Source organism: Coptis chinensis, chromosome 8 (genome assembly GCF_015680905.1).
Source record: "Coptis chinensis isolate HL-2020 chromosome 8, ASM1568090v1, whole genome shotgun sequence".
In the NCBI taxonomy this organism is placed as follows: domain Eukaryota; kingdom Viridiplantae; phylum Streptophyta; class Magnoliopsida; order Ranunculales; family Ranunculaceae; genus Coptis; species Coptis chinensis.
This window is the reverse complement of record NC_141463.1, coordinates 50624794-50650033: the sequence shown is the minus strand read 5'-3', so window position 1 is coordinate 50650033 and position 25240 is coordinate 50624794. Positions and strand designations below refer to the sequence as shown.

Here is a 25240-nt window from a genome sequence, read left to right as displayed (position 1 = left end):
TAATGACAAAGTCTCAAGTACATCTTTCCTTCTTTATCCCCTTTAATCAATTCACTTAGTTTTTCATCCATGGGAGAGATAAAGTACATGCATTGGTTACAACAGTCTGTACTATGAGTACTACAAGTACTACTAATTCTTGACAAGTAATCCGCAAGTTGATTACCTTCTCTAAGCACATGTTGAAACTGAACCTCTTCAAATTTTGCTCATTCGCACCAAATCTGAGCTACTAGATTCTTGCAATACCAAGGTGGAGCTTCCCGCTTGTTCAAGATCTATATCACTCTAAGTGAGTGAGACTGAACTAACACCTCCTTCATGTTCATTTTGGTCACTCCTTCGAGGCATTTTAGCACCCCAAGTAACTCTTGATGTAAGACTGAGTGTCTTGTAGAATTCCCACAGAACGCCATGAGAGCCTCTCCATTGTGATCTCTTAATGCCCCTCCATATCCTGCTTTGTCTTGTTGGAGTGATCCATCTGTGTTTAGGACAGGAATGGCAGTTTCAGGTTTCTTCTACTTGACCCACTGATCCTCTCTCTGCTTGAAAGTAACACTGATACCTAGCTTTGTCAAGAGAGTTCAAACAGAGACATCGTCCTTTACTGCTTCCAATGATTTCCCCAAGTACACTTTCATGTTGTTTAATGCCTTCATGTTTACTGAATCTGTGATAAACGTAAAATGTTTAGTTTTACCTACGAATAAGCAATTAAACTCAAACACAAGTAAAACTAAAACTAATTCCGCTATAGAGTTGGAGTAAAACTAAAACTATTTCCACTCTTATGTTATCAAAGTTTTTCTACTCTCGATGCTATCACAATAGAGTTGGAGTAGAAGATTCGTTCCACTCCTAGTTCTTTAGAATTAGCGTTTTCTAAGATTATCGGTCTATCCAAAGTTAATGAGAGTATGATGGAGGAAATTATACTAACAAGATATTATCATTCGACTACGAAATATTAAACTTGACTATATGATAAGGAATTAGGGGGATTGATTCCACCTTGCTTCGACTTAATCAACTAACAAAGAAATATCGTAATCCACTTTTCAATGCTTTCGCATAACAAAATGGTATTTCTAATCCCTAATTATTCATGGCAATCTCTACCAAATAATAACTAGCATGTGAAACAATCAAACTCATTTTCATGGTGAACTAATTACTTTCTAGAATTGAATAGATTATCACAACGATTGCTAAGCTAACAAAAATCAAGTTTTCATCAAGGCTTCATCAAACCCCTCTAATGGAGGTTTAGCCTTGAGTCATTAAACTATCATTTCTTATTGAATTTAAACAGGACATAATATAAAGATTGTAAATTTACTAATGACAAACTAATCAAGAATTCAAAACTAAATTAACAACTATGAAATGATTTATAACTAAATGATTGAAATTAGATCTAAATGAATTAATACTTAAAACTAGCTTTATTGATATAATGAAACTAAATTGAATAGAAAAACTAATACTTTATTGTAAACTAAATTCGATTCTAAAATAACAATCAACTTGTTCTAACTAATCTATTGCAAAGTAAAAACTAGATCTAAAACAAGCTATTGAAAACTAATTAATGGAATGTAAAAACTAGATCTAGAATTTTATGCTAATATCTACCTAAAAAAACTACTTGCTTAAGAGTTAAGTCTTGTATGTTGAAATGGAGGAGACAAGATCCACATTTTCGTGCATGAGCTGAGGAGCCATGTTTTGGGCCGAAAAATCGAGCCCAAAACCCAATTTCTTCAGTCCATAGAAGCCTTTTATGCTGGATTTTCCTTCAATAGACTTTTCATCCACTTATGCTCATCTGATTTGGTTCAGCATTAACTCTTATTTATTACTCGCATAATTGGTTTAAAAGTATTATTGTTAAGGGGTTAAAACTACAGTTTTGGGCTCTTATCATTCTGCACTGAAGAACCGCTTCCTCTTTAACCTCCAATTCCTCTCATTCCAAATGGCTTGCACTACAGCACAGGTTAACCCTCTCAACACTTCAGTGGCCATAGAATTTGGCCTACAAATTCACAGGTTGTAATACCATTCTTCATGTGAATTCCGAACTCTTCCTGAAGAAACTATTCCACACTAGTTTCACAAAAAGAACACTCAAAGAAAAGATGTGCCTAATTTTTCTTATGTAAATCACAGAGACAACATCGCGAATACCCAATCACTTTTTTCGCCATTAATCTGTTTTGGGTAGGTAGCGATCTAGAGAATAATTGCCATAAGGTAAAGGAATGATTAGGCAGTGACAACTTTCCCCAGACAATCTTATACCATTTTACTTTACTTCTGACATTCTTCAAGACTGCATAGGCAGAGGACACATAAAACATCCTTGAACTCGATGGGGTCCAAATGACTTGGTCCTCCGAAATGTACGAGTTTATCTCTATGTTCATGATCCACATCTTCACCTCACATATAGGTAGATCAATGATATTGCTTGCCCACTCCCCATTTACAATCACTGAACTGACTAACACATCTATTGGTACTACATCAGCAAGGAGTAGCTTTGCATCAGGATTTAAAATGAGAGGGTCTGAACACCATGGGTCGTGCCAGAAACTAGTCCCATTGCCATTCGCTATGTTATATCTGACATACTTCCATACCCATGAACAGTCTTGAGGAACTTTCATGGTCCAAAAATGTTTCTTCTTGATGTGGTGTTCCCAAGACCACCTAACCCATAAACAATCAGTTTTTTGGGCCAATTTCACCACTAAGCCACAATATGCAGCTTGATTCCAAACTTGAGGATCCACCAATCCAAGTCTTCCTTGTTCTTTGTCAAGTCTGAGAGTAGAGTGGCTCGCATGGTGCATTTTATTTGCCATACTCGGTCCTGCCCAGATGAATCTGTTACACAACTTTGATACTTTATCAAGCACTGCTCTCGGGAAAACAAAAGTTGTTGCCCAATAAGTCTGAAATTATGAAAGCACTGACTTCACAAGTTGCACTCTGCCCGCTCTATTCAAATCCTTATTTTTCCAGTTTGAAATTCTTCCGGTGATCTTCTCTATGAGTGGCAAACATTCTTTTATCCCTAATCGTGTAGCCGTAAGTGGCAGCCCAAAGTAAGTGACTGGTGGAGTTACAAGAGAGATGTTCATGGCTTCTGCTAGTTCTAACCCTTCCGCTTCAGTTATACTTTTAATTAGAAGAGTTGTCTTTGCATTACTGAGCTGAAGTCCTGTAACTTTAGAGAAAGAATGTAAGATATCCTTGACAGCCATAATAGAATCCATGTTACCTTTACAGAACAGGAGCACATCATCAGCAAAACATACGTGAGATATCTCCAACTTTTTGCACTTTGAATGGGCTGAGATTCTTTTAGACTGTAATCCTTGAAGAAGTAGAGCACTCAAAATTTCCATGACCAGCACGAAAAGATACGGGGACACAGGGTCTCCCTGTCTTAGCCCTCTCTTCCCTTGAAAGTATCGTTTAGGAGTCCCATTTACCATCACCGAGAAGTAAGGCGAAGCATAGCACATCTAAAACCATTCTATGGATAAGAGTGGAAACTTGAACTTGTGTAGAATTTCTTCTAGAACTTGCCAAGAAACATAATCATAAGCTTTCTGAATGTCCAACTTTATTGCACATCTTTTCTGCCCATTCTTCCTTGAGTACCCTCGCAGTAGTTCATGGGCCATCAAAAGATTGTTCTGAATCGATCGTCCAAGAATAAAGGCAGATTGGGGGCTTGAGACCAAAGCTGAAATGCAACCCTTCATTCTATTTGTTAGTACTTTTGATACATATTTATAGACAATGTTACAACACGCGGTAGGCCTAAAGGAAGCAATATGCGAGGCATTTTTCATCTTCGAAATGAGACATAGAAATGTAGAGTTAATACCTCCTGAGAGCTACTTATGGCTAAAAATATACTTAATAGCTCTAGTAAAATCATCGCCAATAACATCCCAGCTTTTCTTGAAAAAGCAAGCATTAAATCCATTTGGTCCTGGTGCCTTGTTATCGCCCATCGCAAACAGTGCTTCTTTGATCTCCATGTCACTTATAGGGGAAGCTAATGACTGACTTGTACCATGATTAACCTCAGCAACATGTATACTATTCAAAAACTCAGTGTCACAATAGGCTGATGAAGACACCCCAAGTAACTCTTTATAATATTTCAGAAAAGCTTCAGCCACTAGTTCTTTACCTTCTCTCGGTTCCTTATGATCCTGTGACACTCCATACATTATTTCGATATGTTTTCCTTGAGCATTGAAGAAAAAATGCGCACTTATCCCCGAAGCTTAACCAATCAATATCTGTTTTGTAGTACCATTCAGCTTCCTCCATCTTGAGTAGGTGACATAGCTTTTCCCTTATAGTAAACTCTTGTGTACTAAGAGTAAGGTCTAAAGGGTTATTATTGAGCCTTTCTTGAATCTCTTTCAGTTCACTTCTTGTGTCCGCAACCATTCTCTGGGTATCATTACATACAGATCTTGCCCACCTTTTAGCACACCTTTCAAACTTTTGAGCTTACATGTTAACATGAATGGAGGACTCCCATGATCAGCTATTTCCCAGCATACTCTTACAGTAGGCACAAAATCCTATTTCAGTGCCTAAACATTACTAAATCGAAAAGGAGGGTTTCTTCTAAAAGTTTCCAAAAAGGTCATAACCAATGGGCAATGATCAGAGAGCCCTTGGGTAATACTTCCACCTTAGTTGCTAATGGAGTGGACGTCCAAGACGTATTAACAAGACATCTATCAATCTTTGATCACTTCTTTATTTTATCTCCACCACTGTTCCATGTGTAAAAGCATCCAGTTGCTGCATGATCAAACAACCTTGCTGTATTTAGACAATTTGCAAAAGGAAGAGTCTCCCTTGGGTGAACAGCCATATCTCCCGCTCTTTCATGTGAAAAAAAGCACATTGTTAAAGTCTCCCATCACACACCAAGGTCCTTGAGTTCTTGCACTCATAAACTTCAGCTCATCCACAAAATGAGCCTCTCATGACTCTTATTACTTGCATAAATGATATATGTAAAATGACTAGTTTTACCTACGAATAAGCGATTAAACTCAACGCAAGTAAAACTAAAACTATTTTGTGTACTAGGTTATTTATCAAAGATTTCTACTCTCGATTCTATCGAAATAGAGTCGGAGTAAAAGATTTGTTTCACTCCTAGTTCTTTAGAATTCGCGTTTCCTAAGATTATCAATCTATCCAAAGTTAATGAGAGTTTTACGAATTTATACTACAATGCAAATTATACTAATAAGATATGAATTTATACGACTATGGAATACTAAATTAATACTAGATAAAGAATTAGGGGGGATTGATTCCACCTTAACTCGACTTAATTTACTCACGAAGAATCGTCGTAATCCGAATTAAACTACTTTCGCATAACAATTGGTTCTTCCTAATCCCTAGTTGTTAATGGTAATCTCTACCAACTAACATCTAGCATGTGAAACAATCAAATCCATTCTCATGGTGAACTAATTATTTTCTAGAATGGAATGGAAATTACGACTATTATACGCTAATCGAAATCAAGTTTTCATCAAGCCTTCTTCAACCCCCTCTAATGGAGTTTTAGCCTAGAGTCATTAAACTATCATTTCTCATCAAATTTACGCAAGACATGGTATAAAGATTCTAACTTTGCTTATTTGAACTAAATGGAAATCTACTCATGCAAGATTTAGTTGAAACTAATAATGATAAATAACTAAATCTATGAATTGAAATTAAATAATTAATGGAAAATGAAACTAGATTATGAAGAACTAATTAACTTTATTGATCTAATGAATAAATAACAATGATTCAATAACTGAATTTAAAACAAGGTAAAATGAAAACTAATTAATTAATAGAGTCTAAATCTAGATCTAAAACTATTCTCTAATGGCTACTTTCTACCCTAAGTTAATTTTCTTTTGAGCTAAGTCTTCTATCTTGAAATGGAGGAGACCGGATCCACATTTTCATGCATGGGCAGAGGAGCCATGTTTCGGGCCGGAAAATCGAGCCCAAAACCCAATTTCTTCAGTCCACATAGGCCTTTTCAGCTGGATTTTACTTCAATAGGCTTTTCATCCACTTCTTCTCCTCTGATTGGGTCAAGGCTTAGACTATTGGAAATCTCTTTCCGAGCCAGTCGTTTTGACATAAGGTCTGAGTCCAAAGATACGAACTTTGGAAGTTCTGCTGACTTTTGTGTGTTGTTTCTGCCCATGTTAACTTTGACTTTTCAGCTTTGACCGGGCTTCACAAAGGCTTTTTCTCCTTGAATCTTGGCCTTTAATCACAGAACTTCTTAGCAACCAACCATTGCTCCTTTATCTCGCCAAAGTGACACATTTCTGCACATAATTGACTCCAAAGTCTGAAATACATAAAAGCACGTAATTAGCATTAGCTCTTATTTATTACTCGCATAATTAGTCTAAAAGTATTATTGTTAAGGGGTTAAAACTATTGTTTTGGGCTCTTATCAAACCACCCCAAACAGCATTTTGCTTGTGCTCAAGCAAATATGAGAAATTAGAATAAGTGACCAAAAATGGAGTTCTAACTGCTCTCGTTTCGCCTAGTGCGATTGCATTAACCATATACAATAAGGCCTTAAACCACTAGGAATTCCCTAGTAGACGAGTTATAGCCTCGTGAGAATTTTCCAGTGAAGGTACTCACAAACTTCATCTATACTACAACGACTAAGAAATAAAACTATTGTTTCCTTATTTATGTTCCCAATTGTCTATATATCTCACTAGCAATGAATAAAGAATAATCAAGTCGAAACCTAAACTAATATATGCATAATAATCAATCATCTACGAATAAACATATATACAATGAATAATACTATGAAATGCACTAGTAGGTCCGTTTTTAAAACTCGAAATAACGTCCTTAAGTAGGTCCTCACATAAATGTCAAGACAAAAACCACTCTGATTTTTCCGCTCAAGTTTCGCTACTCTAGTGTGCAGTGGGAACACTTTACCTTACAATCTCAATGACACACAAGGAAGCCGGAGTCGATCCAACACATCTGCCACTTACTATCACACTAACCTATTCCTAATTGAGCTAGAGGTCTTTATTAGGTGTTGTGGGGATTAGGAGATGGTTTAAGAAGGAAGGAAATGGATATTCAAAATGGACAAGTTTGAGATAATAGAGTCTTCATATTATGTAACTAGAGAAAACCTTGTTCTTTACTTTTGCTTCTACACTTTGTTTCCATCCTTAGCCATTTTTTCTTTGGCTTTTGATTCCTTTGATTATATTTTTGGAGTTCTAACTCTTTATTTTCTTTTATTTGTTTATATATTTTTTTTATTTGGATGGAAACTTTCTTTTCTTATTTGAAGCGACTAACAAATTCTTGATTTCAAAGGTCTTTCTCTTTTCTATTCTTCATCTCTATTTTCAGACTCATACAAAGAATGGGTAGGCTGATTTTTATTTTTATTTTGTTTTGTAAAAAGGTAAAGGATTTGCGGTTTATGAAAGGCTAAGGAAAGGCTCAGAGGGGCGACTAGTGGAAACTAATTCATAGGTTTGAATTTCTGGCTATATCGATCCAAAGATGGCCTAAATACCAACCGGTTGATAAGTACCCAAAACTGTGTTTTAAACTCCGTAGAGACATTACATTTGGGTTAATTATGTGTTTAATAAATGTAGATTAATTGTATTTTTATGTTTTCACAGGTTTCAACATACAACGATAAAATACACACAGAACCTGCATTTTAGCATGAAATACAGCCGAATAAAGCTTGGACTTGAAATCTTCAGTATCAGCTCATTTAAAGCTCCAAACTATCAACAAAGCTCATGGACTCAGAGAACCATGAAACAAATTGAAGAATCCAAACTTGAGTCCCTAAGCCAGCTAAAGAAGAGATTTTCGGATAAAAATAACTTGGTCAAACTAACCTAAATCAGCCCGAAAGTCAGGAGAAAACTTCAAACGTCGATATCTTCCGTCTCCTAACTCTGATTGAAGCATATGACTTGTCAAAATGATCAGTGTAAAAACTCTACGCAATGGTATATTGCTTCTACAAAATGGACGTATAGTTTGAAATCAGAGAAAAAGCCAAGCACGGCACTATTCATCGACAACGACATAGATATTTTAGATTTTTTATTATTTAACTTTTTGTAAAGTCAAAAGATAAATAGTGTCAAATAGTGATTACTATTCCTTAAAGTCAAAAAGATGAATAGTGATCAAATCTCAGTCGTTGGATTAGATTTCTGAGATTCGATCACGACCGTCCATTCAACTATAAATAGAAGGGTCTAGTTTTAGTTTTTCTGATGGAATGCTAAGTAGGAGTAAAATAGTTTACTGCTTTCCTAGCGTAATGAAGAATTTAATTTCCAGTTTTTAATTAAAATGTTTTTAATTCAATTTTATTTTCTGTTAATTAGAATAACACTTTAGTTATGTGATCTCGGAGCAAAAACTCTGCCCGAGTGAGGATTATATCCGTTAGAGAGAGTGTTTCAATAATTATAATGATTAGGAACCGAGTAAGTTCACTCAGAGATGGGGTTCTTAATCGATTCCACACGCTAATAACGCTCGTTCAGAGATGAAGAGTCGTTATTAGGGATCAAAAATCGAGACTAACTCTTTTATGTGATCTCGGAGTAAAAACTCTGCCTGAGTGAAGATTATCTCTATTAGGAAGGGTGTTTCGATAATTATAACGATTAGGAACCGATTAAGTTCACTCAGAGATGGGGTTCTGAATCGATTCCACGCGCTAATAACGCTCGTTCAGAGATGAAGAGTCATTATTAGGGATAAAAAATCGATACTAACTCTTTTAACGGAGATATGATTCGCTCAAATGGATTTTCTATCTCCGAAATCCAAAGTCTATTTTAGTTTATTTTCATCATTTTCTCACCTAAATCCATTTTCACAAACATCACGTGATCGAATTAGTTTTTGTTTATAAATAAACATTTTGCAATTTTATTGAAATGCGAACGAAATGACAAACCCGACCGCTGTGTTACAGATAGATCACTTAGGATATGGTATAGTGATCAAGCAAGAGGACGTGTCATTTCTCTATCTGGATTTTACTTCTCCCTTGTGTCATTTCTCAAATATTTCACTCATATAAGACTTTAGGCTATATTCTCACAGGATTTGTAGAATAAGTACTCTAGCCTAGATTTCAGAAACTTACTGCCAACAATCATAGATACTCATGTAATATATTTATAGATAGATGCAAGGATTATTACCTACATATTAAGCTAAGTTTCTAAAAACTATTATAATGCAAAAGCTAAGTGAGACTTCTTGATTATTAAGAGCATAGAGAAAGAAAACAATACCAATATTCCTAAGTGTATAGCATAACTTTTTATTTATATTTTTGAATTATTGAAATTTTTGAGATTTTAAATAGAAAACAAGTGCATATTATACATATCTATATCCTAACAGATGCCTTAATTACACGGGTTTCTATGCCCACCCCCAAACAAGAAGCATGCTTTGTCCTCAAAGTATTTAAATAAAAAAGGTAGAAAAATACCATGGAAACACGTGAAATTCTGGAACATCTGCAAAAAAGGTTAAAACATACTAATATAGAAAAAGAAAAACAGACGCAACTCTATATGAGTTCCACCCGTTATGGAGTTATAAAAATTGCTTGAGACATAAGCAGACACTAACTGAAACTAAAACTTACCTTATCTCCCGCTTTTAAAAGTCATCCTCCTCTTCTATAAAGAAATGAGGTTCCTTCGCATCTTACCACACCATGATGATTTGCCAGGCTTCCCGCCATTTATCATCTACTATAGCTAACCTATCAAGCGCCACTTGGTCGGATGGGGTGTAAGGAGCAACCTGATGAGGTTGTATCTTCCACCCTGGCTAAGTCATTGCACGGAAAGATCGAATAATACAATTGGTGGGTCTCACAATGTCGACCCCAACCCAATCCGTGAAGCAGGCACAAAAAACAGGGAAGAAAGATAGCATAATACGGCAAACTAAAATAGGCATAAGAAGGTACTTATGCCTCAGGCTATGGGCTCGAGCTAAACTAGACATGAGGGTCTGGGGAATATCATAGAGTGTACGTCCCCCAGCTAAAGCAAGGAAAATATCACAAATTTTGTCATTCACAGAAGAATAATGCCATTCCCCTCTAAGGTTTAGCATGATCCAAAACATAATAGTGCCCACGTTCGTAGACAGGCTACCAAGGGCGACGTTATATTCCCCTTGGTCCTCTATCCTAAAGATTCCTGCCCCGTAATGCTCATGCAAATCCTCATAGTTATACATGTACATATTATCTACCAAATAGGCCCATGAATCTTGTGTTTCAGCGGGCATAGCAAGTCTAAGAACAAAGGCTAGCAAGAACCTGGAAATTTCCATCGGTTCGTCCCTAATGGTGATGGAGAACACTAGTTCTCCATCCGGTATATCAAAGAACTTACAATTGTCATAAAAATAAGATGTAAGTACAAGAGAATAAAGTTCATCAGGACTTACTAATAGCGGCTCCCAGCCTGCTAGAGTGATCACTTCGCGAAACCACGCACCATAGGTGTCACTTTGGAACAAGTCTTCAAAAGACTGTTCCGGTATGATACGAGGGGCTGTCATCAAAAAACTACTCTCCAAAACAACTGCAAACGATCCTGGAACAACCCACAAAAAAAATGAAATTTTTCGTGCCTAAGGAGGTCAGGGCGCGGGGTGCGCTCTGACTATGCCTTGTATGGGCCCGGGGTGCGCTCAGGTCTGAATGGAGTTTAAGTGTTTTGGGTGTGGAGCGCGCTCAGATTTGGTCTGGGTAGGGCGCGGGTCGCACTCAGGTGAATTTTGAGTTACAAGTGGTTCAAGCATAGGTGGCGCTCAACTAAGGCGCAGGCGCGCTCCGTGCAGCTTAGGTGCTGAAGTGAAGAAGAAAAAATGAAAAATTAGGAGTGAAAGGTGAGAGATGAAAGTGAGATATATGGGTTTGTGTGGAGAATGAAGGAAGTTTATATAGGGTTTGAGTTTCCAAAACAAATCGGCAAGTTGCCAAAAAGCTTTAAGGCAATTGTCGGAAACAAAATATTTCCAAATCCGAAAACGAAAACAACCCATATTCTTTAATCCAAAACAAACCTAATATCTTTTAGGTTGAATTTAGGATAGTAACTGCCTAACTCATTGAGATTTCATCCTATCACACATCTAATCATAGGCATGCCAATATTGGCAATATTCCCAACAATCATAGCAAAATTACATAATAAATTGTGGATCATATAAAAACCATGCTAAACGAAATAATACCACCCCCAAACAATTCGGGAAGGTGGGATTAACACAAGAATCAACGCATAATTTAAAAAGAACCACATTATATTAAAATTGGAATTCAAAATTAACATCCGAACTAATAAAAACAATAAAAATAACATCAATCAATAAATTCCCTAAACCACTTGCGAATGTTTTGTTTTGAGGAAGGGACGCACGTGTGTGGCACGTGCGTGCTGAATTTGGGCCCAAGCCCAATTCGGTTTCCGAAATTTTTCAATTTTTTCGCACAACTTCAAACTAAAATTCCCAATTCGTTACTGGTCCGATTTTTGCGAATGAGATATGGAAACAATCAGAAGAGAATTTCCAATCTAATGATCCATAAAACACTCTATTTTAACCTTGGGTGACATATAAGAAGATGGAAAATGCCTCGAAGTGTGTGTGTGACTTAAGTTATGCGAACGGAATGAAATCTAAATTCATAGATAATGTCAACCCGAATCGAAATACAAATAATCGGCATAAGCAATACAAATAGAAAGTTTAGCAATCACAGATGGAAAACCCAACACCCCACCCCCAAACAAATTTTTGGCAACAAAGTTTGAAAATTTGTTTTAAAACGTGGGTCTTTTAAAGTCAGATTCCCGAGACTTCCTAGATTACTATTTTTATGGTTTTGGTATTTTTTACTTTTTCTGAATAAGATTTAATATAAAAAAATGAAAAGTAATAAAGACATAGTTCACACCATAGATAAACATGACTCAAAAATCGAGAAAACATGCTAGAGTGGAATACGTGAATTATGTTAAACGTGGACTTAGGATCCGGTACTTACAGCCACACACTCCATAGGGAGGGCCCAGTTACGTTAATGGTGCACTTACCAATATATGGAAGTGGAATGTAGCACACCGAAGAATAAAATGAGTCTTTTATAGTCGGATACTCAAGACTTTATCTAACACATATCTATATAATGAACATGTAGTTTACCATATATCAATAACCGAAATAGTTATGGATCGTTCCATAAATAATGATCACAGGAAACACATCCAAACAAAATCAAGCACCATAATTGCCTAAAACGTGGGCTAGTGGGATGAGAGTGAATACTGATGAATCTAGAACCTAACCTAGCATGCAAAGTCTTCTTTTTCCTCCAACGAAATGGTGGCCAAATGAATGAGTGTGAAAAAGTGGATGGTTATGGAAGATATGGTGGATATGGATAAATTTTAGAAGTAAGGAATTGAAAAAATGAGAATGTGAGTTTAGCATAAAACTCATTTGTGGCATGGGTTGGTATTATCACACAACTGCAAATGAAAGTGTCAGGTGGCTCTTTAGGTAGTATTTTCCTAGCAGGAGAGTATAGAAAATCATGAAGCACAGGAGAAACAAGAGAATCAAGTGCAAACTCTAGGTTCCTTTGAAAGGGTGGAAGGAGGGGAATCGTGGCGGATGGTGCACAAGGTAGTTCTTGATCGGGTAATTCATCACCTACTCTAAGAAACTCGTCAAATTCCACATCAAGCTTGGTCACATCCACATTACTATGGTATTCCTCTGTATCCTTGAGAAAGTCATCAATCTTGTCCTCATCCATAAGATGGGTGTCGACTAGTGTAGGGATGAAAACGTCAGAGTCTGAACTTCCAAAGGAAAGAAATTTGGGCATCTGATTATCAGGAAACGTGTTGTCGAAATAATCTCTAGCGAAGCTCTCGATCATGCTAACCTCTCCATTGACAGTCGTATCTGGGTACTGTTGAATCGTCTTAAAAACATTTACCTCAACAGAAAGATGGCCAAAGGATAAGGACATCGAACCATCGCGGAGTTTATAAGCGCGTTAGCAGTAGCCAAGAAGGGACGCCCTAAAATGATAGGAACACAGTCGTTAACGACTTCTATGTCGAGGATAACGAAGTCGGCTGGGTAGTAAAAAATTTGAACTTTAACTAGCACATTTTCAACCACACCCTTAGGATACTTAATAGAACAATCCGCTAATTGCAACGTCATTTTTGTTGGTTGCATCTCTTGTAGACCGATTTGTTTATATAGATAATAAGGGAGTAAGTTAACACTCGCCCCCATGTCTAATGGAGCAGTTGTCATGTGATTATCCCCCAAGGTGCATTATATAGTAGGACGACCAAGGTCCTTGTACTTAACAATTCCATTATTTTCAGATAGAGTTGGGAACTGTTCCGTTAAAAAGGCGTCTTTAGGAATATTTGTCTTGCGCCTAGTAGTGCACAACTCTTTAAGAAACTTAGTGTGGTGAGGTAATTTTTTAATTGCTTCGAGAAAGGGTAGGTTTATAGTTAGATTTTTGAAAACTTTCCTAATCTCCTCATAGTTTGTATCCTTCTTTAACATAGCTAATCTCTGGGGAAATGGTGGTTTCTTTCTATATTTAGTGTATGGATCAACTGGATGTCTAACCTTGGCTTTCTGTTTCTTAGGTTGTGGTTTAACTAGTACCTCTACAGGGGTAGGCTCTTCAGTTTCTATTTCGGTATCTAGTTCAATCTCCGGTGTAGGGACTACTTGTGGGGTAACTATAGGCATAGTTACGTTGTTATCAACCACTCTCCCAGAGCGGAGAGTGGTGATGGCATTTAGCTCACCTACGTTTGCATTTTCCGTACTAGTATTATCGATTACCTCAAAGGCTGTGTTTGGTGTTTTAGGATTAGGTAACGCTTGACCTGGAAACACGCCTTTTGGTTAGGCTTTCTCTTGGGTTAACTGTTGGGTTAAATGATTAATGGATTGTAAAACCTATTGGTTAGATTGAGCCATGGACTAGAAAAGTTGTTGGCTAACTTGTATGAAGGCGTCAAGACGATCCGGTTGTGTAGGTGTAGTGGTTACAGGTGGTGTGACTGGAACTATCTCACGTTGATTAATAACAGGTGGGTTGTGATAGTTATTATTAACTGGAATGATACCTCTATTAGCATTATAATTATTATTGTTATAATTATTATAATTATCTTGTCCTTGTCCTTGTCCTTGTCTCTGGGGAGTTTGGTTGTAATTGGGCGCTGGCCTAACATTTTGATTATTATACCCTGGAGGTGCAACTTGTGGATTATTTCGCCAACCAAAATTGGGGTTTTGTCGCCAAGGTGCATTAGGTTCGCTATTAATGGAATAAACATTGTCCGGATGTGCGGATGGATGTTCATAGACTAGAGGACAATAGGAGTTGGGATGCCTAGGACTCAAATAGAAATTACATGGAATAGAGTTGACATTCATGACAGGGGTAGACTTTTGATGAACAAAAATAGCTTCTACCTTTTTAGTGAGGGATTCAATTAGAGCTTTAAGCTCAGGATCAGATTTAACCTCAAACATACTGGTAGCCTTAACTGTTGAAGAAGAACTAGTGGAACGGGGAATATCGGCACTACTCCCCCAGTTATTATTACGCTTTGTTTGATCTTCTAGAAACTTATAAGCCTCTAAGGCTCCCTTACTAAGGAAACTACCCCCATTCATTATGTCAAGCACCTCTTTGTGGTGGTGTAATAGTCCCTTGAAAAAGGCATGAACTAACATGTCTTTCGCGAGGTTATGGTGTGGACACTCTATAAGAAAATTGGTGAAACGATTCCAAGCCTCTGAAAATGATTCATGAGGATTCTGTCGAAAGAAATGAATCTTGGAAAGCATTTCGTCTGTCTTTAGGGGTGGGTAAAAATGTTCCATAAATAGTTGAACAAGTTTGGCCCACGAGTTCACAGAATTAGGTGCTTGGGCAGTTAACCAAGACGCCGCCTTATCAACTAAAGTGAAAGGAAACACCCTCAGTTTAATTTGTTCAGCACCAATCGTAGGATGGTGGAATGTAGTAAGGACTTGGTCAATCCTACGCATGTGCTGATAAGGTTTTTCATGGTCTAACCTATGAAAAATAGGTAACAAATTAAATATATTTGGGGGGATTCAGAAATCCCCCACTGGGTCTGATATAACGATGCAAGATTTTGGGCTATAGTTCCAGATTTTGTAAAAGTTAGAGAGAGGTGACTCTCTTTCTTCAGCCATTATTTCAGTTGTAGTATGTGGAATACTAGTTAGAGGTGCAGTGAGTGGTATACTAGAAAGGCATGTTTGTCGACGTTGCAGGTTAATTATGTTAGGCGTTTTTCTTCTGCCTGACCTTAATCTCATGCAAGGCTAAGACCGATCTTAACTAAACACGACAACACTCAAAACAATCCTGATATGCTAGTATAAACCTCTAACAGGAGATGCGATGTGTGGAAGAAAGAAGTACATGAATGCCTCCTTGCTTCGCTTATGAATAGCGTCTTGTATACGCGTGCTCAGTGTGTATAACGAGTTAGAAACACTAAATAACTTGAAGTAATGGATATTTGAATTAACCTGTGGAAATCGCGCGGGTTCAGAAGAGGGTGCGGGTCGCGCTCAGAATTGGCCTAGGTAGGGCGAGGGTCGCGCTCAGGTCCAACTCGAGGTCTAGTGAATTGGGCGCGGGTGGCGCTCCAATTTAGCCTACCAAGGGCGCGGTCATGCTCCGTACTTCACTGATGTCCAGTGATTTGGGCGTGGGTCATTGAAAAAGCACGCAACACGTAATTATTTGTGTCGTTGTTTGTGTTACGTATCTTTTGCAAATCTTACTTAGCCTATTATATATATTGATTAGTATAGTGGCTAGCAAGGTATCAATCCTACTCTAAGTAATTAGTTGATAGTAATAGAAATTCCTAATCTAAATTACTCTAATGGATGCAAGTAAAAGATGTGGCTAAGTAATAAGTAATATATGGTTGATTTGATTTGAGATTTAAACTATGTATAAAATAAACTAAATTAAATATATGAATATGAATCAAGAGAGATAATATCTTGGGAGAGATGAATCCACCAAAATCATAGAATTAGTCTAACAGATCTACCTATCATGCTCAATATAAATCACCAATAGAAACTCACCATACCTACAAACCTTATGCTCATAACCATGATGATAATATGTGGCTTTCAACGTACTTTCTATCTTTCCATCAAATACTTCTTCAATCTCCAATGATATCTTCTATCTAACCAAATTGTGCTTTAAGTGGCATTCAATATACAACTCTAGGTGCCATGGAAAATCCACATGTGGCATTAACCATACAACTAATTGAGGTGCCATAAAGAATCCAATCATCACACTAGAACACTAAAAACTAGAAGAAAAGAATCTAGGGTTTGTGGTATTTGGCTCTACACAATCTTGAATTACCCTAAGACCTCCTAACCTCCACGGGGAGGCGTTAGATCAATGGATCTAATAAGAAGAAACTCAATGAGGGATTTAAACTAAAACATGATAGAAGAAGAACTAAACTAAAACATACAAAAGGTTTCATCTCCCCTCCCAAGAGAAGGGAGATTAGCCCCTCATACTATGCTATGAACACAATATGAAAAGGAATAATCTTTATAGCTATTAATGGTGAAAAGGTCTGAACTTTCTTCTCTCTTAATTCTAGATCTAAGATGCAAAAACTAAATTTCCCAGATGATATAAACTGAGGTTTTTGTGCCTTATATATTGGCTTACATGCTCGTCTAGATAGAGATCCGAATCCTATGTTTATTTGGTGTCAAACTCTCTGTAATCTTTCTAGAAGCAATCCTAGAAAAGTTAAATTTGGTTGGACCAAAGTTGGACGTGGCCTACTTTGTTCTGCAGGTTATTTACTAAGCTGCAGCTTCTGACAGCTTTCAGTTTCCTAGTTCTTGTGAAACTCTGACTTCTTTTCCATATTGATCTTCTCTTTCTATGAAGTCGAAATTAAGGCTTTGAGATCAGATTTAAGACTCTTTTAACTCAATTATTATCCTCTTTTAGAGTCCCATTAGGCTTGGCACTCATGGAGACAAATATGACATTTTTGCCCTAGGCCTTTAGTTTGTAATTCGGTGACTCCTTTTTGACTTGTTTGACTTCTTTTCCCTCCATATTTCACATTTAGGTTCTTTGACCTGCAAAAACTCAAATTGCATCATATTAGAATATTTAAATATAAAATGGAGACTAACATACACATAATTGGGGTTATAAATCATTACTTTTGAACACTTATCACAACCCCCAACTAGCATTTTGCTAGTCTCTTAGCAAATATATGTTATACTAGAAAAGTGTTCAAAGCTAACAATACTAATTAAATAATAAACTAACTCACTTTCGTAGGCATCGCGGTTGCATTTACCATATGCAACAAGGCCTTAAACCTTTAAGTTACCCTTAAAGGACGAGTTATAGCCTCGTGAGGGTTTTCAGTTGATATACCCACAAAATCAATTTTACATATGAACTATGGTGAAATCTAAAGAAAACAATTTTTTCAGTTAAAATGTCTAAATCAAAAAGTTATTACTTATCATACCCATGATCATAAAACATTAGGCCAAGGTTCTATTCTTAAAGATAGAAAAGACTGACTAATCATCCTAACTAGAGCTTATTCATTTTTAACCATTTTGATTCCTTTTCTTTCCAAGCAACGGAATTTCTACCTTACCTTTGGATTAGTATTTTGACTTCAAATCTCACCATTTCATACACTCACAAGAAAATCTCTCTCAGATAAGTTTTCTATTTTACCTCCATATGTAGGGAAATGAGTAAAAAAATTGAACATCCCACACATTTAGTCAGAAAGACAGAAATTTTCAAATATATAAATAAAGTCTCATGGAAAGAATGTCAATCACATTTGAAGTGTCGGGTCCTACACTTTAGCATCCTCTCACCTATTCTACACTTCATATCATACTTTAGTGATAAGTCTGGGTATTAAAATGGGGCTTAGGACAGGTTAACAAGAAAAGGGTAAAAAGGATTCAAAAAATTTCGAGAATATACTAAAGACTTTTTGCTTTTGACCTTCTTGGAAATTTTTCTTCACTTGTAAACTGCAACACTTGACCTCTATCACTACTTTTGCTCAATTATTTTATATTTTTTTTTTTTTTTTTTTTTTTTTTTTTTTTTTTTTTTTTTGAGCAAAAGGTATGATTTTCTTCATTTGACTTTAGTAAAATTTCCTTCAAAAATCTTCTTCGTTCTAGCTTTCTCTTTAGTCTTTAGAAATCTTCAGAAATATGGATAAGGCTAATAATATTGGATATACTCCTTATCTGGAGTTGGGTTTAAGATGATTGGTTTAAGAATAAAAGGTTTAATATATAAGGCTCAAAAGTGGTTAATATGATAATCCTGCTAGGTGGGATAAAGGCTGATTGGTTCACTACTTGACTTATCAGTATGATATTCCGCTTTGAATAGACTACAAGACCTAATGGCTATCTCCCCAGTTGATGCCACCTCGTGATTGACCAAATCCAGAATAAATGAGACTACACAACGAATTTAAGCACTGAAAAATGGTTGAGTCAACTTGGACTCAGATTTACATAAAGACTCTCCAAGAAATTAAAATTGAAAGCTCAAGTCTCACAGGTCAAGTCTCTGTACTAATCCTCTAGTTTGGTAGAAGTTTAAGTTGCTTTTTCATTTGAAATTCCTCTAGTGGTGTATTATATGAACTTACTCTAGACTAAGACTTTTATCAGTGAGATCTATTTCTAGTAATAGAAACTTAGTCTAAAAGTCTTACTAATCCGGTCATGACTTATAATTTCCTATTTCATTAGCCCGGTTTAAACGATAAAAATATACTTTTCACCTAGAATCACCATAATTCACATATAAACTTTCCAAATATTGTAATTAAAATATTGCAAAATTTTAATTCTCACCCCCCTAACTAAATTAGGCATTGTCCTCAATGACTAAATAAAATAACTGAAAGCTTACCATAATTGAAATAATCAGAGAAAAGGAGGGATATTACCTTAAATGCGTGCAAAATTACATCAGCTAAAATCCGTAGAATTTATGTCCTTAACAAAAGAAATAGGAGTAATGATTCGTGAGGATTAAAATTACTACAACGACTAAATATTTGTCATGTGCATGTCCATAGAGTTATACGTCTCCAAAAAGGTGGAGGTAGAATTTAAGAGTCACATGTACAAATGACACGACTGAAAAATAAAAATTAAAAATTAAACAATGAATAATAATAATAATAATAATAATGATTTAAATCAATAGTTTCATTTTTTTGCATGGAATACAAGATTTGTCTCTGCCTACAAATAAAAGTGATAAAACCATAATAGACAATCAAATACATGAGTGATCAAAAATAGTTTTTAAGAAAAAATGCGAACTGTGAATTTGAGTCCAAATTTTTCTACCGTAAAAAATCGATTATGATAATAAACTCGGTTTCATTATCCCATTACAACTCCATTTTCCCCAGGCCACTCGCCTTCTCATAATCGATTCGACAATCATAAAACATCAAACAATATATTTTCAGGACATTTGTCACCCTTAGAATACAAGAGACAGTCCCAACCCCGATTTTCGCATTCTTGTTTTAAAAAAAATCCGTTTATGGCATTGTTATCAAACAACTCTCCATAATAGAGTTCGGCATGAATTTTTCGTTCGGTCGTCATGTTCAACCGTTTGCGAACTTATCCTCGAGCTGTCGTAATGGAGATGGCCATACAGAAGGTAAACTAACACAACAACACTACTAGAACAATACTGTGAACAGTTGCTCAGTAAACCAAAAAAATAATCGTCCTGTAAAAAAAACTTGTTTCTCTGAAAAAAAAAAATTTTTCAAGTCTAACTACAGACGCCCTTCCTTCTTCACAATTCAACACCCATTAATACCTTCACGTTTTTTCCCATTCTCCTCAATCAACAGCCAACAAAAAAAAAGAAAACAAACTGAAAAATTAATTCAAATCACGAATTTCAGCCACCCATAATCGAAACTGAGCGGTGATACAAGTGTTGAACACGACGGTCGAATCTTGAGCCACCCATAATTCAAATCCCATTATGCTTGACCGGCGGTTGATCTTGCCGGTGAGCAAGTGTTGAACACGACGATAAGTGCGTCTGATCGGCTGGAAGTTGCGGGTTGTGGTGGGTGGAGTTAAATTGTGATGAGGTGGTTGTTATTTGTGACTTGTGCGGCTGGAAGTATGCGACTTGTGGTGGGGGCGGCTGGAAGTGTGTCTGGAAGAGGAAGAAGGAGTGTGGGTGCGGCTGGAAGAAGAAGAAGAAGTCGTTTTTTTTTTCTTTTTTTTTTTTTTTTTTTGGTTGTTGGGCTTTTTTGAGTTTTAAGGCCCAAAATCGATTTTAGAGAGTTTTACTAGGGTTGGGATTTAAAACAAAGTGGGATTCTAACTTACTGGTCAGGAATAGAGATCTAGTCCGTAATGGAGAAGAATTCCACCTTACTAAAGCACAACTTAACATATATATATATATATATATATATATATATATATATATATATATATATGTGTGTGTGTGTTGCGCATACACTTCAAAGCTCATATCAATTTCATTCTTATTCATAAAAACTAATCACTCACTCCATAAACTATTGATATTTTAAGAAAATAACTAATCCCATGACAGTAGAAAATAAAATTAACTTCTACGTAAATTCTTCCAAATACTATACCCTAACGAGTAAAAATAGATTAATTCTCCGTACTCTCGATACTTCAAGCTCCTTCCCTAACCTTGTCATTGCTATCAATGTGCTCAAAAAATTATCTTCCAAACTTCCTTGTCGGTACAATTTTGTAAATATCTTCATTACTCAATAACACCTCGACAACAACTCTCTTCCGTGATTTGATGTCCAATTTAACCTTGTAAACATGGGATTTTTTTGCTGAATTTTCAAAGACAGGTCGCACGATCTTTTTTTTTTTTTTTTTTTTTTTATTTTTTTATAAGGAATAATTTACTATCTATTTAAACTACTTGGGTTGCCTCCCATAAGCACTAAGTTTAATGTCGCCACCGACATATAGGGGGGAAACTTAAGGTTACCCCCTAACTAGCTTAGGTAATTTTTTTTTTTTTTTTTAATTTGTGGGTCTTTTATAGTCAAATTCCCTAGACTTAAAACTTGTTTGTAATCCAATTTTTGCTCTTTTTATCTTTCTTCTTTTCCCATGGCCTATACATTTTAGTAGAGGGCTTAGTCATCTTAATTAAATCTTTGATAAATCTACGATTAAAAGTAGCTTGACATAAAGATGCTCGAATGTCTTCTATTTTTGTATGAGGTTGACCAGTGTCTAGCAATGTATTAATATGATGTATAACACTATCCTTGTTATAATTCATTCCTAATTGTGATACACATGATAAAAATGGATCTTTGTAGTGAGTGTTCCTAAAACTTTTATTAGCTATTGTGTGTACTACACATAGATCATCCATCTTTTTCGTATCATCGTCAGGGTTTCTAAATAGTGTAAATATGTTTACATCTACTCTCATATTCCCGAAAGTGATAGACATGTTCCCATTCCTACAATTAATTAAAGCCTCTGCTGTAGCTAAGAATGGTCTACCCAAGATGATAGGAATTTGGTTTCCATTTGTAGGTAAAGTGTCAAGAACTATAAAATCAACGGGGTAATAAAAATCAGAGACCTTGATATTCACATCCTCTATTACTCCTCGTGGAATCTTAATAGATCTATCAGCTAACTGTAGTCTAACATTTGTTGGTTTCAAGTCTTTTAACCCTAGTCGTTTATAAACTGAGTAAGGTAATAAATTCACACTAGCACCTAAATCCAATAATGCTTGATCAGTGTAGTCATCTCCTATTCTACACGTAACCGTAGGACTACGGGGTCCTTATGTTTTACTACGGCTTTGTTCTGTAGAAAGGATGAACAACTTTGTGCAATAAAAGCGTCCTTAGGAATATTTGTTTTCTTCTTTACTAGGTCTTTTATAAATTTTGCATATGAAGGTATTTGTTTAATTGCACTTAGAAAAAGAATATTGATATGTAGATTTTTAAAAATATTCATGATCTCATTATATTGTGCTTCCTTTTTGTTATCTTTTAACCTAGAGGGGAATGGTGCGGGTGGAATTTTTTCGGTTACCTGCTCTTTGGTTTTTTTAGTTTCAACTGGCTTTTCCTTATCTTTTGTTATAACAACTTCATCAGAATCAGGTATGTCAACTTTGTTATCTACTTTCTTTCCGGACCTAAGGGTAGATATCGAGTTAACTCCCTCTGTGGATTCGGATGAAGGAGTAGTTTCAACTTGATAAACATTTCTACCTTTTGAATTTTGTTCAGGTTGGCTTGGTAAGGTTCCTTTGGGTCTGTCTGCTAGACTAGCTAGTATCTGATTGAATTGTTGGCTCATCTGTTGAGTCATAACATCAAATTTTTGGTCAATCCTTTTGAATTCATTCTCGGTCTTGGTAGCTAAAGCTTTCATGGTTTCATCTATGGTATTGGGTTGGGTTTGGTAATTAGCCATAGGATCTATGGCTAATTCTCTATTCATGTTTGTTTGTTGTTGTTGCTGTTGTGGTTGTGGATAATACTATGGGGCGCCTCTATTATTCATGTATTGTTGCCTATTGTTCCCTTGATTACCTTGAAAACCATATTGGTTTTGTTGTGGAGGCATATTCTGTCTCCATGAATTGTTTGAGTTATTCCTAAGATCTGGGTTATAGTTGTTGTTGTTGTTAAAATTATTTTGATAACCCGGTCTTTTGAATGTATTAAAAGCACAAACATCATCAGTACCTTGAGCAACAAACATAGAGCAAACTGAAGTGTCATGATTTGTAGTAAGGCAATTTTCACAAAATTGATTGACACTCATTGCTTGTTGAGGTTGATTATTCTTTGAAGGGTTTAAAGTGAATGAATCAAATTTCTTGTTTAAGTTTTCGATTCCTGTGGTTAAACTAGCAATGGCACCTTCAAGTTTCTCATTAAGTTCATTTTTAACCTCATACATACCTGGTTTACTAAAACTTATCCCCCCATCTACCCGTGCCATGTCCTCATGGTCACTACACCGCCCAATCCTTAGAACTCTCGAGAAAAGTTTTGCAAAAGTGTAGGCTTCATCGGGGAGTAAGACTAGTAAATCTTCCTCCATTCATTGATTCAATTAATCGACGGTTCATAGGTGAAAGACCTTTTATAAAGTAATGTACTATATTAAGTATGTCAAAACCATGATGTGGGCAATGGACAAGTAAATCATTAAATCTATCCCATGTTGTATGAAACTCTTCATTAGGTTTTCCTTTGAAGGTTGAAATAGCCAATTGCATGGCTTCAGTTTTACGTAAAGGGTAATATTGTTTCATAAACTTTTGTGATAGTTGCTCCCAAGTAGTTATAGAATTAGAGGGTAGGGATCTATACTAACGTAGTGCGGCATCTTCAAAAGTCAAGGGGAACAACCTTAATCTAGTCTCTTCAGGGGAAAGATGAGGTGCTTTAAAAGTACTTAATATGCTCAAGAACTTACTCAGATGATTATACGGTTCTTCATTTGTTTTTCCATAATATCTTGGCAACATATTAAGAATGGTGGGTTTAATCTCATAGTTATTGTTATTGTCTGGCATCACTATGCAGTTCGGTGGTTGAACTGCGATAGGTTAAAACAAGGTGCTAAGAGTTCTTTGATTAGCCATGGTGGCTAATGGTACTCTCTCTGGTGTATCTTCTAAGTCTACTAGTGGTGTGTGTGTTTCAGATTCATAATCAAATCCTGAGTTTGATGGTGTGGTCTCCTCCAAAACCAGAATTGGAAGATTGTTACAAGAATTAGCTCTTCTGATTAAGCGTTTACGAGGTGAATCACGAAACCAAGTTTTCATGCACTAAATAATAAAGCTATATAAAATAATCTAATATGCAGTTAATTAACTAAATTATATTATCAAACTATATGATGCTAACTATTAATGCTAATTATGAAACCGCTAACAGGGGATTCACGGTAGAAGAGAAGCACTTACTGTTACAACAAGCAAAACAAGTCCAGAAATTTTGATATTTTTATAGAATCTACCTGATACGTCCATAAAGTATCCTATAAAATTTTAGAGCAATCGGAGCTTGCTAAGTCCCTCTTCTGTACTGTTAAATCCTGCAGAGTCCAGTGAAGAAGTTTTCTGCACACACTGTAAACAATCGATTGAATAAATAAGTAAAAGAGCACTAAAAATCACGAAATTTTTACTGGAGTCTTCTGACGTGTCAGGGATGATCCTGTAAAAAGTTTGGATTATTTGAAGTTTTATAGATCCTTCTTCTCGACTGTTCTTCCAGAGACCTTGGTCCTGAAAAGCTGCAGAAACACACTGAAAACAAGCAACTAGTTAAGTGGTCAAAACAGGTCAAAAAATATTCAAATTTTTATTGGAAGCTCCTGACGAATCGAGGTTCCTCCTGTAAAAAATTTAGAATTTTTGATATTGTGCAAATAACTCTGCTCGACTGTTTTTACAGATGCTTGTGTCCTAAAAACTGAAAACGAGGTACTACAAAGACGATGTTAGTTACTCAGGTAAGACAAGTACTAAAAATTCCAAAAAATTTCAATAAATTACCGATACTGTACAGATCAACTCTGTAAAATTTCAGAATTTTTTGAAATTTATAAATATGTTTTATGTACTATTCTTTTCTGTTAAACAAACACTAAACTTTATGCAAATACTTTCTACTATGCAAATCTAATTGAATTAAACTAAAATAATCTAATTATGCTAAATATGCAATTTATACTATATGAATTCCTAAATTAAAGTAATCTAAACTAAATATTCTATCACCTAATCAATTTAGAGCGGGCAACACGTAATTATTTGTGTCGTTGTTTGTGTTACGTATCTTTTGCAAATCTTACTTAGCCTATTATATATATTGAT

At 35.9% G+C, this 25240-nt stretch overlaps 1 protein-coding gene and 1 non-coding gene across 2 annotated transcripts; one reads left to right on the top strand and one right to left on the bottom strand.

The window, feature by feature from the left end:
- Window positions 1–1926: 1926 nt before the first annotated feature.
- On the bottom strand, window positions 1927–3509 carry LOC147481835 (uncharacterized). The gene is made up of 3 exons (XM_086579082.1): window positions 2986–3509; window positions 2308–2895; window positions 1927–2041 (listed from the first exon to the last, which is right to left on the bottom strand). Exons 1-3 carry the CDS (start codon window positions 3507–3509, stop codon window positions 1927–1929), a joined length of 1227 nt encoding a protein of 408 aa, XP_086435208.1.
- A 20016-nt stretch (window positions 3510–23525) lies between these two features.
- LOC147481834 (small nucleolar RNA R71) lies at window positions 23526–23634 on the top strand. The gene has a single exon (XR_015207109.1). It is a non-coding gene; the product is annotated as a small nucleolar RNA R71 (small nucleolar RNA).
- Window positions 23635–25240: the final 1606 nt, after the last annotated feature.

What these genes read in the sequence shown, in the direction of transcription:
- LOC147481835 (XM_086579082.1), bottom strand. Translation starts at nt 3,509, where the DNA reads ATGGTAAATGGGACTCCTAAACGATACTTTCAAGGGAAGAGAGGGCTA. An exon ending in GGCAGAGTGCAACTTGTGAA is followed by an intron (nt 2,896 to 2,985) that starts GTCAGTGCTTTC and finishes GTTGTGTAACAG; the next exon opens with ATTCATCTGGGCAGGACCGA. An exon ending in GTCAGAAGTAAAGTAAAATG is followed by an intron (nt 2,042 to 2,307) that starts GTATAAGATTGT and finishes GTGAATTTGTAG; the next exon opens with GCCAAATTCTATGGCCACTG.